The 16,019-nt window shown below is 45.0% G+C and overlaps 1 protein-coding gene across 7 annotated transcripts in view; it reads right to left on the minus strand.

The window, feature by feature from the left end:
• Window positions 1-16,019, minus strand: part of Tmem241 (transmembrane protein 241) — a 152,234-nt gene that overhangs the window by 78,472 nt on the left and 57,743 nt on the right. For 6 of the 7 annotated variants that reach the window (XR_001842036.3, XM_017601069.3, XM_039097282.2 and 3 more), the window contains exons 11-12: window positions 12,055-12,089; window positions 3,891-3,960 (exon numbers count right to left, since the gene is read on the minus strand). Coding sequence is in view for 5 of the 7 variants with exons in the window: in XM_017601069.3 (XP_017456558.1) it covers window positions 3,891-3,960; window positions 12,055-12,089 (105 nt within the window). In the remaining 2 variants the exon portion in view is untranslated. Of the gene's footprint in view, window positions 1-3,890; window positions 3,961-12,054; window positions 12,090-16,019 lie in introns of those variants that run through there. The other variant, XR_005496208.2, reaches the window with a different exon arrangement.

Here is a 16,019-nt window from a genome sequence, read left to right on the forward strand (position 1 = left end):
GAATGGGTGTTCCTTCAGTCTCTGTTTTAATCTTTGCCTCTCCCTTCCCTGCCAAGGGTATTCTTGTTCCCCTTTTAAAGAAGGAGTGAAGCATTCACATTTTGATCATCCGTCTTGAGTTTCATTTGTTCTAGGCATCTAGGGTAATTCAAGCATTTGGGCTAATAGCCACTTATCAATGAGTGCATACCATGTATGTCTTTCTGTGATTGGGTTAGCTCACTCAGAATGATAATTTCCAGTTCCGACTATTTGCCTACGAATTTCATAAAGCCGTTGTTTTTGATAGCTGAGTAATATTCCATTGTGTAGATGTACCACATTTTCTGTATCCATTCCTCTGTTGAAGGGCATCTGGGTTCTTTCCAGCTTCTGGCTATTATAAATAAGGCTGCGATGAACATAGTGGAGCACGTGTCTCTTTTATATGTTGAGGCATCTTTTGGGTATATGCCCAAGAGAGGTATAGCTGGATCCTCAGGCAGTTCAATGTCCAATTTTCTGAGGAAACTCCAGACTGATTTCCAGAATGGTTGTACCAGTCTGCAATCCCACCAACAATGGAGGAGTCTTCCTCTTTCTCCACATCCTCGCCAGCATCTGCTGTCACCTGAGTTTTTGATCTTAGCCATTCTCACTGGTGTGAGGTGAAATCTCAGGGTTGTTTTGATTTGCATTTCCCTTATGACTAAAGATGTTGAACATTTCTTTAGGTGTTTCTCAGCCATTCGGCATTCCTCAGCTGTGAATTCTTTGTTTAGCTCTGAACCCCATTTTTTAATAGGGTTATTTGTCTCCCTGCGGTCTAACTTCTTGAGTACTCTGTATATTTTGGATATAAGGCCTCTATCTGTTGTAGGATTGGTAAAGATCTTTTCCCAATCTGTTGGTTGCCGTTTTGTCCTAACCACAGTGTCCTTTGCCTTACAGAAGCTTTGCAGCTTTATGAGATCCCATTTGTCGATTCTTGATCTTAGAGCATAAGCCATTGGTGTTTTGTTCAGGAAATTTTTTCCAGTGCCCATGTGTTCCAGATGCTTCCCTAGTTTTTCTTCTATTAGTTTGAGTATATGTACAGCTTATTTCTTAAGCTGGTCAGCCAGTACTGGTGAGCAAACAGTCCATCCCACATGCTAAACTCTGCTTACCTCTAATAAGTCTGGGTAGCTACAACTTATCTTTGTGGTGTTTGGGGACAGCACACCAAAAATTCTACTTCCTTTATTGTCTGTTCTATTGGAGTTCCTCCTACCTCACAGGCCCCAAGTAAGGGAACCAGACAACCTTGGGAGACACAGAACAGGAACAAAGAGTCTTTGATATTTCACTTGTTTTTCTTAGACACCTGTCACAGCACTGAAGTCTACAGCAGTCACCAGTGAGTCAGAGTGGGGAGTTCTAGGGTCCACGTCTTTGAGGGAAGGGTTGGGGAGTCAGGCAGTCAGTACTCTGAGATACCTCTTGGTGGCTAAGAACCAACATCACAGGGTGTTTGTCCAGTCTCCCAAAACTTGTCCTTGTCTTTTGCCCTGTCCTCTCCACCTCTAGCTAAGAGGCATGAGCGAAGCCTGTCCCTTGGCACAGAAGCAGGCAGGATGAGCTAGTTTCCGTGGCTTAGAGACAGCCTTCCCTCCCACTGCCTGACTCGTTAGTGCATAAATAATTCCTTTTTTATGGTTTACCATAATTTAATTATTTCCTATTGCAACTTATTTTAGCTGGGCCATTTGTCCTGGTTCAGAAATTAGCAGGCTTTTCAAGTGTACAGCACCTTACCCAGATTCTCGTGTCATTACCTTGTTGCATATTTAGATCGTTTCTAACTCTGCTCTGACGGTTAGTGTGAACTCAGCCTCCCATTTAAACACTCATCACCTAACTTCCATGGAAAGGCGTCTCTGTTTTTAACTATTTCATCTTTATCGTCCTCCTTTCGGCTCATCCACCCCTTGATATGGAGAATACCCCCCTGAAAATGAGGGAGAATCCCTGAAGTGAAGGATCCTGGGAGAAAGAGAGATCTGTTTCAGGGGTCTCTGGGTTATGGCTATCTCCCATGACCCCCTGAGTTTCCCAGGACCTCCTGAAGAGAACACTCCTAGTCTGAGATATGGCAACGGAGGAACCATTAAAACGATGGGGGAATTTTACACATTTTTAAAAAGGTCAGTTTTGTACTGAAGTCAGGAGGATAAAATAATTACAGAGAGTTAAGGAAATTCCAGCAAAGATCAATTGCTCTTTAAAATAAAAGGGGCTGACCTGACATGTTGAGTTAGGAGAAAGCTGTTGATTACAGAGGGGCAGAAAAATAGCCAGAATGTGTCTGCACAACGCCAACACCAGGGAGCTGTGAAGGTGCTGTTCTGCTCCAAATAACCAAACTGGTATTGACCACGACCCAGAGCATGCTTGCCCATACCACCAGACCATCCTACCCGAGAGATGCCTGAGCAGCATGGGTCACAATGTGAAAGCTCGGCTGGTGGATAAGTGAGCAGGCCAGGCTAGACAGACTGACAGGAGCTGGGAGAGCAGACAGGAACATTGCTGGGGCTCTTCTGAGGGTGATACAGGAACTGTTCCAAGGCTCAAATGCAGAATGTCTATAATAATGCCCCCATTGCTCCAACGCCCCCTCGGAACATGATATACCCACTCCAGAAGCAGTGCTTGGCTTTTCTGATTCCTTCCTGGGTTTGTCTGTTTGTTTATTATTTCTCCTCCATGTGTCCATGTGCATCTTGGCACTGGAGTTACAGAGGGTAGGAGCTTCCAAGTGGTACTGGGAATCAAACCTGGTCCTTGGTGACACATACTATTAGCCAACTCTCCAGCCCGTACACATCAACTTTTTATCTATTTACAAAAATAAATGGATACCATTTTCTGTGTGGGAACAACAGTCTAACTTTTATACATAGTTGTGAAGATTTCGGTTTCATTTTGCTTTGTGACTAATGACAATGGCACTTAACTATGCACAGGCAGTATTCTAAGTACACACTTGCATTGATTATACTGTAAGACAAGTATAGTGATTATTGCTAGGTGAGTAAAAACAAGTTAAAAACTTGCTTAAGATTTCTAGACAGAAGCAGGAGTCTACATTAATAGTTTTCAGACTTTTCTTATAGCTGCCCTGAGCAGGTACTAATAATGACAACATTTCCTGGGCCAGGCAGGACGCTTAGGAGTTTACAAAGACAGAGCCCCATGTTGGTATGTTCTATGTTATAGTTGGGGATTGGAGGGGGGGGGGAACACCTTGAAAGAATTTGAATAATCTGCCCAGTGGGCCACACAGCTAGCCACCACTAGTCCTGGATGGCCCACACAACCCTCTACCATGGCAAGATACAAGCTTAAGACTGCCTCCGAGTCTTCCTATTATCTAGAGATGGTGGAGCGGGGTGTGTGCTCATCCGATTGGTCTCCACCCGAGTCCTTCCAAAGGCTCTATACTGATAGCGTCTATATGCCCCTTTCTATCATGTGCTTCTGAGACTTAGAGTTCCACAGAAGGTTTTGCAGTTGCCTTTGCAAGAAGGAAACCAAGCTGAGAGGACACAAAGTCTCTCAAACTGAGTCAACCTCATTAGTTTTGTACATGAAAGTTCTGTGTGAGGGCCGGGAAGGAGAGAAGGCAGGCAAAGTGCAGCTCCTCAGCGGGCTTGAAAACTATGGTCCTGGGTGAGGCATTGCGACAGGCCAGGCTCTGCGGGACTTAAGCTGGCACTGAGCAGCTGTGAGTGTTCAGTGATGACCTGCTGGTGACAGAAGATGCACCCCTATTTGCTTCTGCAACCCACTCGATTTACCGTAATTACTGTAGAGATGAAGCCACAGCTAACAGCACAGAGAATATACATAACTTGGCTCAAGATTACCTGGCACAGCAGCTGCCGTAGAAGCTGTAGAAATACAGGAATGGAAAGTCCATGGCACGGAAGAGGTCACCTAAGGAGTACAGGAAAAGTGATAAGGTGGTCCACACAGCTCCCTCAGGTCCCCCAACCCAGACTCAATGTCTCCTGCACAGTACACTCAGCCCTCTGGCTGCCATGTCCCTAAGACTCTTCTGTTGTCTCCTACTAAGAACGATGTGAAATGTGGTGGTTTATCTCTTACACCCTGTACCAACTCTGAGAGGTTCTATTATCCACACTCTAACGGATGCCCAGAGAAGAGACGTGGCTAAAACTGTGTAAAACTGTGGGACCATAATGTTAACCCAGGTCAACCCAGACCCTAGATCTTCCCTTTAGTGGCCAGCAGTCACACAGGGACAGTGTCAGAGGAAAGGTCCCTCTAAAGATGCTTTTCCTCCTTTTGTTTAATTACTGCACAAACAGCACAGGGCCCAGGGCAATCGTGACCACTCAGTTCAGTTTACAGCCCAAAGGGTACATTTGTTTCTCGTGAAGTAAGTTCATTCTTTTAGTTCCATTTTTAGTACAAGAGGAAATAATCACACATATTGGCTGTTTCTGGAATTTGAACTTGGTTACAAACAAGAAGTCAGGAGATTAAAAAAGCAGAAACCCTTCCAAAAATGACTCAAGGAAAGGAATTAAGCATTTCAACAGTAGACAGCTTAATCCTTCCAAATCTGGAGTTTCTGCAGGAGCCTGGCTCTCCAGAGGACTGGGCTCTGGTCAGGGTCTGTTTTGCATAGCCTGGGGGACTGGGCTGATGTTCCTAATTATTCCCCGCTAAAGAGCTTGCTGTAAGAGCTATTTCCTTCACTACACACAGCTCCGAGTCAAGATTTCACAGACACTCAGAGGGCACACGCAGTAATCTGGGTTCTATCAGCAGAAACATGTGTGCGGCCATGCACATACACACACAGGCACACATGCATGCATTTCAGAACAAGACTCAGGGGACTGCTACACTTCTATATAAAGCCTCCTATGTGAACTCAAATGGTTCAGCTACCTATTAGTTCCAATTCTATACCTCTGACCATTTGGATGTCTTAACAGTGGAGAGATCTTCATTTATGCACATATATGTCTAATAAAGAGGTCTGAGGGATTTAGTTGTTTTGTTTTTTTCTTTTTCTTTTTTCTTTTTTTTTTTTTTTCCGGGAGCTGGGGACCGAACTCAGGGCCTTGCGCATGCTAGGCAAGGGGATTTAGTTGTTAACTCAGCCCGTCAAAGGTCAAGGACTCGCCTTTGGGTCAGCACTCCACAGAATGTCTTCCACCTTCCAATAGAACCTGTATTAGGAATGTCTCAGCCCTCCAGCTACCACATCCTGAAGAATATTCTATTGCCTCCTGCTAAGAATAAAGAATAAAGCAGCCTGTTTTGTGCAGAGCCTTGTGTGAAATGTGACTGTCTCTTACACTTATCTCTGTAGTAACTCCGAGAGGTTCTATTACCTTGACTCCATCTGAAGCCCAGAGAAGAAACACGGCTAAAATTTTCTAATTGTTTAACTGTGGAACCAGAATGTGCACCCAGGTCAGCCCACACCTTAGATCTTCCTTCAGGGGGCAGCATCCACACAAGGGACAGTGTCAGAGGAAAGGAGCCTGCCTTTACCTGCCAGTTTCAGATCGAGTGAATAATGTACCAGGCACATAAAAGAACACCGAAAGAACAGTCTTTTTCCGAAGAGGAGTGACAACCAAGACAACCCTGGCACTATGGACTGCGAGAGAGGCTGAGGCCCTGCTCAGCCATGGAGAATCTGTGCTGTCTCTTCTGCAGCTGCTGCTTCTTGGCCTCTGCCCAATCTGCCTCCCAGTGTGTGAGGAACTGCAGTGCAGTTAGGGAGATAATGAGGAATGGCAGAAAGGGCTAAGAGTTAAATCCAGGACCTTGAGAGCTCCTGGATGTACCCATTTTGCCATAAATGTTCCCTCTGGGTAAGCTGGCGAGGGTACATGGGTAATATTTATAGCCTAGCCCAGGCTTGGGGAGTCTAAAGAACAAGAAGAATGGCCTGGGACAGACAGGGAGAGGGGGGAAATAAAGAAAAATATACAGCCCTAAGGAACTTGCGATCTAGATGAGTTGGGCTTTGTCACAGCAACAGGAAAGGAAACTAAGACACTGAACTCCTGTCACTGTTCATACCATAGGCCTTACTGTCTTGGTGATCTGCTCTAAGAAATAAACATAAAGCACTCAACTATTCCTGAGGGACTTTGAAGCAATGGGCTGCTACTCGTGGTTGTATAGGTTAGTTTCTGCACACTTCTGAGGATTGTGTACAACTCATACAGACTCAGCTCAATGGAAAACTTCGCTGCTAAGCTTCGACATCTGTGGAATTCCCCAAATCAGAGACAGGAGAGGCAGACATTCCTAAGGCATCTTGATACACAATTCGTAAGAACTCTAAGAAAGTGAGAAACAAGATCTTTGTGACCACACAGAACACTTTTATAAAACAAATAAAGCTTGCAGCTAAGGAGATGGCTCAGTCAGTAATGCACACAAGCACCGTGCCTTCTCATAAAACCCAGGAGCATGGCAGGTTTGTAATCCTAGGACTGGAGAACAGAGGCAGGCGACCCTTTAAGGTTTGCTACCTGCTAGCTGGCCTGGCTGAACTGTCAAATCCAGATAAAAGTGAGCGATCCTGTCTCAAAAGAGCAGTGTGGATGATGTCCTGAGAAATGACACTCGGTCTGCCTGTCCTTTATTCACACACTCACACGTGTGTACATCCCCACGCATATTAACATGCATCAATATGTATGCATACATGCACACACACACAAAAGAAGGCACCTTCACATTACACAACACACAGACTGGCAGTGTGGCTTACAACGTCGCTGCTCAGGAATTAGATCATGAACTTGCTTCTAGTACACACAGAAGAATCCAGCTCCTTCTGGACTGCTGCCAACGGACATATCCATTCATCACTCCACACCTACCCTTGCCAGGGCTTTAGAGCTCAGACAACTAGGATTCTGGACACTGAAGTTTGCAGGCATTCATTTCCTAGGGAGCCTCAGCTGTCTACAGCAAAGGAAGTCGAGGTTATCCCTGCTGTAGATGTAAGAGGTGCAGCCAAACATTAGCTCTGCCAAAATCCTTCTCATGAATGAAATGACATCACTTTGGTTAATGTGAAGTCACACACAGGACTCCTCTTGTATAACAAGCTTACAGCACATGCTTATACATACATGGACAAACAAACACATGAACAAACACCCATGCGTGTGTGAGCGCGCACACACACACACATACACACACACACAATCAGTTCTAGGAACTGAACCCAGAGCTCACACATGCTACCCAAGTCTCTAAGTCTCTACCACTAAGTGACACATACGAGCTCCTACAAACATAATTTAAAGAATTACTCTCTTTCACGGTGACCACACTCCAAATCAGCTCTCAGATCAGAGTTTTCTTTTTTGTCTCTGACGCACTTTCTGACTGAGATATAATTCACACCATAATTCACTCATGCCTTGAAATGTCTACTTTCTGGGTTTCAGGATGCTCACAGCTGTGTGAGCATTTCAAGTGGAAACTTAACAGTTCCTTGGAAAGTTGTTTTGCTGGGGCAAACATGTGAAGGGACGATTCACTGAAGCAGACCCAGGAGAGAGGGTGTTCTGCTAAATCAAGGACGTGAAAGGATGAAAGATTCTTCGCTAACGACATGCATGTACTGGTCCACCTTACACTGCATAGTTGAGCTGCATTTGTCAGGACGCCATAGAGAGAAACGCATCAGAAACTTCTGGTGGCGTGCTGCAGTTTGTTCCAAGGACTCGGGCTGATTGCACGCAGGTGCTGAGGCAAGAGCCACGCTGAGGCAGGGCACATGGAGGACACGTGATGTCTGGAGGGCATAAACAGGACTCCACAGAGTGACAGAGAGAAGGCTTGGCTTGCCATACAGCTATCTGTGCAATGCTTGTGTGTCTTGTGTCTTCACGGATCTTCGCTTCTCTAACAGAGGAACAGCCGAGAATTTCTCCTGGTGTTCCTCCAGGTCCCTCCTACTGACTGAAGCCAAGACTGAGGCCTGGCTGTCTCTGCTAGGTCCTGTCACCCCTACTGCTAACCCGACTCTACCAAACTGTACAGCTGGTATATCCGTGAGGTGTTTGCGAGTAGATCACACGGCCACTGCCTGCTGACCCGTGAACTGAACTGCTGATTTCCAGACAGCACAGATGAGAGTTGCTCCAAAGAATCTTTCTAAACAGGTCCACGTCCCCCATTTCCTTTCTTTTCCACTATCTCTGGTGGTTGGTGGGTTACAAGGAAGATTAAAGTGTTTAAAAAAAATCATTAAAATAAGGTTTGAAAAAATTAAAGCTATAATCATCGCTGTCTAGTTGTAGGATATCAGTATTTCTTAGGAAAAAAAAACTGATGCTCATTTAAGAGAATTCTTCTGTGTGAGCCATTCCATACTCTCAGGCTGCCGACGCACACAGGAGAAACACATCCAAGGTACTGTCATATGGACCTGAAAACTTAAGTAACGCAAGTCAAAAAGGGAGGGGGGGTCAATGGCCAAAACAGATAAGCTATTCATTACCAGCATATCTATATTTGAAAGCTGCAGGATAAAAGACCAAAACAAAAGCAGCTTCAGAAGGCAAGCCACAGAAATGTCTGAGACGTGTACTCACTCAAACGCTCAGGACACGCCACAATGAGCAGGGCCCCAGGAAAGCAGAGACTAAAGGGAACTGAGCACAGGTCGATGGCCTCAACTCTAGGTTCTCCTGCTGCACACCAGCTCTGCCTCCTCTTGGTCATGGGATTTAACCCTCGGAGTTCCAGCTCCCTCCCTTGCAAATTTTGGTAGCTCCTGGGATAACTGTTAAGATGCCTTCCAACTATGATTACTGTGTGACAGATTTAAAATCATAATCCCTTAGCTGCAGGACAAACAGGCTCACTGGATTGATATTCATTCTATCTATCTATCTATCTATCTATCTATCTATCTATCTATCCATCCATCCATCCATCCATCCATCCATCCATCCATCCATTTGACAAATCCACTGGGACTACCTCAGGAAGTAAAACAGGGGAACCTGCAAGTGGACGTTTCCATTTGAAAGGCAGGGGTGCACATTAAAGATCTGTGAGGCCAAAAGCATGTGAAGAGTCATGACGGCAACACAGACAACAGAAAACATTAAATGCTGACACTTCTGTAGGTGTGTTGTGCTTTCTATATGTGAAAACGGGAAAGATTCAGCAGTGTCCTAGTTAGAGTTACCATTGCTGAGACAAAACACTGTGACCAAAAGCAAGTCCCTCAAAACTCATATTCAAGGTTAGTCTACCCTGTGATGTAAAAGGAGGCATAAAACCAACCAACCACAACAACAACAGAAAAGAGGTGGCGAGAAGCAGGGACTTTGGGAGATGAATTAGGATTTAAAAAGGTAAGGGGGTGCATTACCCACACACAATTTAATACTTGTAGATTTATTTTCTTTCTTTCTTTCTCTTGGTTTTTCTTCCCCTCTGCCCAAGACAGGATGTCTCTGTGTTTCCTTGGCTGACCTAGAACTCACTCTGTAGATCAGGCTGGCCTCGAACTCACAGAGACCCATCTGCCTTTGCCTCCTGAATGCTGGGAATTAAAGATGTGTGTACCACCAACACTGGTAGATTTATTAAAGATGTGTGTACCACCAACACTGGTATCCTCTATTCCACAGGATAGAGACCAGACGAAGCGCACAAGCACAAACTCCTTTTCTCTCCCATGTGCCACTGTGGCTGACCTTTGCGACTGCCTGTGCCAACGACTTGTCAGAAATGAAGGTAGTTTTAATGTGATAGATACTTAAGGCCTGGGGGATATCTCAGTGCATGGTGCATAAGCATGAGGACCCAAGCTTGATTCCCAGAACCCACCTAAAAAGGCTAGACACAATGGTGTCTAATTCTAATTCCAGACCTAGAGAGGCAGACAGGATGATCCTTGGGGCTTTCTGGTAAGCCAGCCTGGCCTAACTGACAACCCCGGGCCACAGACAGTGCCTATCTTAGAACACAAGGTAAAGCTTGTCTGTCCCCTGGCTTCCACCTCCGCACAGAAGCGTATAGGTACAGAAACATAAAGCACAATGCACACCTAATGCAAGACTCTACCTTGAGGACTGGCTGCTTCCTGAGCTTCTGCATTTGCTCCTCTTGCCAGCATGGCTGCACCATGTAAATCTCTCTCAGCCTTTCACTGTTACTTACCTCCTTACTTAAGCCACTGACTGCTGGCAAAGCCTAGTTTAGTGAGCTGCTAGGACCCAGGCTCTGACCCTAAAAACCCTAGTAACCAACTAAGAAAGTCTCACTGGAAGTGGTCCTGTAACCGTGGGCCACAACTAAGAAATAAAATGTCTCTTTTCAAAAAAATAATTCAGTCAGTCTGCAGTTTTGCATTATTAGGAACAGAACACAGACTAATAGGACTTCAAACCTTTCAAAGTAAAAAACAGACAAAGCTGCACGACAGAGCACAACGTTAGGGAAATTCCTAAATCGGGATGACAATGTTAGAGCAACTGAGGCAGCAACAAAGTAAAAAGAATTTGAGAACGGATTTTTACTCCAGCACTAAAAAGATTAAGTAGTATATAAAAGAAATTATGTTAAAATGATGTCATCAGGGCTAACAGGATGACTTTGAGGTAAGCACTTGCAACCAAGTCTGACTACCCACGCCTGACACTCAGAACCTATGTCAGAATCAACTGCTGCTGAACATTGTTCCCTGACATCCACATGTCTGTCTGTCTGTCTGTTTGTCTCTCTCTCTCTCTGTCTCTCTCTCTGTCTCTTTCTCTCTGTCTCTCTCTGTCTCTCTCTCTGTCTCTGTCTCTCTCTCTCTCTCTCTCTCACACACACACACACACACACACACACACACACACACACACCCCACATGCTGCAGTTTTATTCAACCATAAAGGAGAACATTATGTCAAATGAACAGCATTAGAGATCTTCATATTAAGCAAAACAAGTCAGACTCAGAAAGACAATTGTCACTTTTTTTCTCATATGCTGATTCTAGGCTTCTGTCTTGGGGTTTTACTGTTGTTAACAGACACCATGACCAAGGTGACTCTCATAAGGACAACATTTCCCCGGGGCTGGCTTACAGGTTCAGTCCATTATCATCAAGGCAGGAGCATGGTAGCATCCAGAAAAACATGGTGCAGGAGCTGAGAGTTCTGCGTCTTCATCTGAAGGCTGCTAGGAGAAGACTGACTTCCAGGCAGCTGGGATGAGGGTCTTAAAGCCTACACCCACAGTGACACCTACTCCCCATCACTTTTTCCAACACTACTCCACATTTTTTCCAACAGGGCCCAAGCATATTCAAACTACCACAGCTTCAAAACATACAGAGTTACATACATGACATGAGAGTGTGAGGGAGACTGTCGGGGGCAGAGGGACGAGGAGACTGAGGGGGCGGTACAGAGAGGACAAGGGACGGCAGGACTGAGGTAAAGTACAATGATAGAGATGTGGGAAAGTGTCACTAGAGAGCCTATTATTCTGTAGGGTAATTAAAAAGTTCAAAGTTCAAAATATAATAAAACAACAGGGATAAGAATAAATTCATGGGGCTGGTGAGATGGCTCAGTGGTTAAGAGCACTGGCTGACCTTCCACAGGTCCTGAGTTCAATTCCCAGAACCCACATGGTGGCTCACGATCATCTAAAGGGGGATCCGATGTCCTCTTCTGGCATGGGCACGAACATGTGACAGAGTACTCAAACATTAAATAAATAAATAAAAATGTTAAAAACAGAATACATTGACGGGCAATAAATCCACATGGGGCATTTTTTTGCCTTCCTATTCTACAGAGCTGGGATCAACCCAGGGGCTGTCCATGCTAGGCAAGTGTTCTACCACTGAGCCACATTCCCCGCCCACCAATTGGGTGAAATGTAGTTGCAAATCAGTAGACTATTCACATCCTCCAGTCTCTTACAGAACGCCTTCAGAGCTCTAAGGAGGTTCAGACTCCTGGTTTTGAACAAGGATTAGAAATAAGCACAAGAGTGGCTTACCTGTGGGGTGAGACGCAAATGCCAGGAGTACCATGCTGAAAACAAAACAAGCAAAACACAGCAGAACAGTTAGGAAAGCTTTCTTCAGCACACACCCAACACCTAAAAATGCATTTAAAAATACACATTTCCACCCAATTTTACCAGTTAACGTTACCTGAAAGAAAGCTGACTACCCAAGCTGGTCTTTCTGCTTAAACCCAGATCCCGAATGATTGGGAATGGCTTATGACTTGGCAAGAGGGCTGTGTTGGTTTGAATAGGTTTGTCATCCATAAACTCATGTGTTTAAATGCTTGGCTACAGGGACTAACACTATTAGGAAATGTGGCCTTGTTGGAGTAGGTGGGCCTTGTATGAGGGGGTGTGTCACTGTGGGGTGGGCTTTGAGGTCACCTAGGCTTAGGCTCTGCCCAATGTGGTATTCTAGCCTCCTCCTGGCTGGCTGCCCACAGAAGACAATGTCTTCCTGGCTGCTTTTGGACCAAGATGTAGAACTCTCATTTCCTCTAGCACCATGTCTGCCTGCATGCTGCCGTGCTTTCCACCATGATCATAATAGACTGAACTTCTGAAACTGTAAGCCAGCCCCAATTAAACACCTGCCTTTCTAAGAGTTGCCTTGGTCATGGTGTCACATGCATGGTTCACAGCAAGAAAACCCTAACTAAGGCAGAGGCTCATGCCTGGGACAAGGGTTTCATGTCCTTCCTTCATTTATTACTTTCCTTGGCCCTGGCTGGCCCTATTATACTGTCCATTTAATGTATAATTATTATTTGAAAGCTAAACAATGCAAGTTCCAAAGTTCAAGTAGGTTGCAAGCTAAAAGCTAACGGTTGGATGGGAGCTAAGGATATTTTTGTCATAAGATGAGCTGTGTAAAGAGTAGTTAAATTTCCAACTGACTCCCTCACAAATTTACCCATCTTCCCACCACATAGCCAAAGACTGCCTGAGCCAATGCTCACTAGATGCCAAGTGGTGAGGAATGTGAAGGAGTGTTCCTCTGATGTGGCCATACTCCATCTTGGCACTACATCCTTCCCCCTGGAGCCTCTCCATCTCCCTGCACTCCCAGTGCTCCCTGAGCCCAGCTGCAAAGGGCTGAACTCCCACCTTCTGCAGCTTCTAGCAGAACTCCATGTCATCCAGCAACGGATCTAATTACAGGGTAGGAATAAATAGTGCTAAGTTCAGGAGTTAGGATTGCAGGTACGGGAAGGCCTGCTCGGGCTCTAACAAGGCTGTAGGACAGAACAGTCCAGCATCCTGACTCACATCACAATCCCCAAGGATAGCATCTGGGCATTTCTGATTTTCCAAAATCAAGTTGAACCTAGGGGTTTCATGATGCTAGTCGTTCTAATGAGCTGTATTTTAATCCCTGCCTTGTGCTTTTGCTTTTTTAAAACTGGGATTTCTTAGAACGATGGAGATAGGAAGAGAAAAGGCTTATGAAAAAGGGGAGGAGTTCAAGCCCTATGTCCCATTATTCAAGAATCTGTAAGTTTGTAAGACAGGATTTACACGTTCACACACACACACACACACACACACACACACACACACACACACACACACAAAGCATGAACTACATGACACTGCAGAACTGGCTTAGTCCTCTGCATGGGCTTTGTACATCTTCTGCATGGGCTTTGTACATCTTCCGCAGTCTTTAAGTGTACAGCCTTCATTACTTTAACTTGTAATCCTCTTTTGCTTCTAACTTTAGGAGCATAAAACTTATTGCTCCCATGGCAGGGCATGGAAACCCCTTTTCCAAGCCAACATGTCTTCTAGGCCCTGCCACGGTACCTTAAATACTATCAGGATCATTCTATTAGGTTAAAAAAATTGAGTTGACTCTTCAATCCTCACTAGGAATTTCACAAAGCCAGCCTTACCCCATACTTGTGCTGTGCCATCCTGGGGACCAGAACCGTGTCTCACTCATCTCGGGGTCACAAGCAGTCAGGCACACAGCTGAAGCTCAGTATGGGTTCTAACAGACTCATCACCTCTGAATGTATTTGTGGTGAGAATGTGTCTGAAGAGAAATATAACTTGAAACCCCTAAAATTATAAATTGCATATAGTATAAAAAAGATGTAACAATATAAAAATTATGCTAATAATTTATTATGAATGGCAGACCTTTTAAAAAAACCTACTTCTTGATGAAATGTTTACTGAGTGCCAATATGTGTGTGTGTGTGTGTGTGTGTGTGTGTGTGTGTGTGTGTGTGTGTGTGTGTAGTCTATGGTGTATGTGTGATATGTGTCTCTGTGACCCTGTGTATGGTATATGTGTCTGTGTGTATGTATGTCTCTGTGTGTGTGAGTGTGTATATATGTGTGGTATGTAATATGTATGTGTATATGTATGTGTGTGTATGTGTGATGTATGTGTGTGTAGTGTATGGTATATGTGTAATATGTGTCTCTGTGTCCATGTGTATAGTATATGTATACATATGTATGTTTCTGTGTGTGTGAGTGTGTGTATATGCATGGTATGTAATGTGTGTGTGTATGTGTATGTATGTGGTGTGTGTGTGTGGTGTGTTTCTGTGTATGGCACTGGGGATTGAACCTAACATATACATGCAAGTGTCCTACTGCCGAGTTATACCTTCAGCTCTATTTTTATTCTTCAGTTTTAGAGATAAAGTCTTACTAAGTTGCTCAGGCTACCCTTGAACTCACCAAATAATCTTGAACTTGGGCTCACGCTGCCTCAGTCTCCTTAGTAACTGAAAATAGGCCTGAGCCATTAAGCACAGTGTTCTAGCATCGGAATGAAACATACATCAGCTGAGGAAATGAAGTGGGAAGATACAGGGGAGCCGTGGTCTCCACACTCTAGCCTGCATGCTGCACCCCCACCAAGCTCATTTACAGGCTTATGCATAGTCTTACCCGAGAACAAGGAAGTAGAGAATGTGTTAGCAACATTACAGTAATAATTCTGTATTTTATACATTGGAGGAACTCAGATTAGAAGAATTCAGAATACAAGGACACCCTCATTTACTGCCTAAATTCTCCAAATGCAGACAGAAGGCACACCCATACTTAGAAGTTTCCGTTATTTTTAGCCCTCTACCAACCGCTCCCTGAATGAGGCCACAGCCTTATTCATCTGTCTGAACTGCAAGGGCAGCGCTAGCCCTCTCCTTATTCTACCCTGTACCTTCTCAGAGGGAAGAGCCATATGGTATTAATCTCTGGGTCCCAAGTGTACTGGTATAAGGCACAATACAGGGGCTCAAAGTGGTGCTGATGCAGTTAATCGCCCCTGGGTGTATCTGTGGTGACCCAAGAGTCAGAGTCAGGAGCAAATGCACTGTCAGTGAAGCAGATTATCTGTCAGAGATGGAGAACCTTCCGCTTGCACATCTCTTAAAATACTGAGAGAGCAAATGAATCTCTGCCCTGGCAGGCAGTGCTCCAGGCTGGCCCAGACAGAACAACCCATTCATCTGAGTAGAGTGCAGGGTCCTGGATGCGGATTTCCCAGCACCAATCAGCGGTGGCCAGCTGAAAAGTGGTCCTGGTCCTGATTCAGCTCTTCACCACTTTACTCATGAAAAAGGTCTGGACAGAGTTGGTGCTTCACGGGAGTCTGAGTCTGCTTCAACCTCAGCCAGAAGTCCAGACATCAGTGTCATAGGCAATGGCATCTAACAGCGACGGAGGGAGAGAGGGAGGGAGGGAGGAAAGGAAGAAGGCGGGGAAGGAGGGAGGGAAGGAGGAAGGGGACAGAATAAATGGCCGTGTCTCACAGAGGCTCATTTTCTACGCTGCTGTACCTTGGTTGCATGGCACGTCTTCTGTGCAGAACTGCATACTATGACCCAACATCTGGGAAGTAACTGGGCATTGGGTTCAATGCCCAGTGCATGCTGGGTACTTTACCACTGAACTGTAGCACTGAGGGACATTTTTAAACACCAAGATCT

This window comes from Rattus norvegicus, chromosome 18 (assembly GCF_036323735.1).
Source record: "Rattus norvegicus strain BN/NHsdMcwi chromosome 18, GRCr8, whole genome shotgun sequence".
NCBI lineage: Eukaryota > Metazoa > Chordata > Mammalia > Rodentia > Muridae > Rattus > Rattus norvegicus.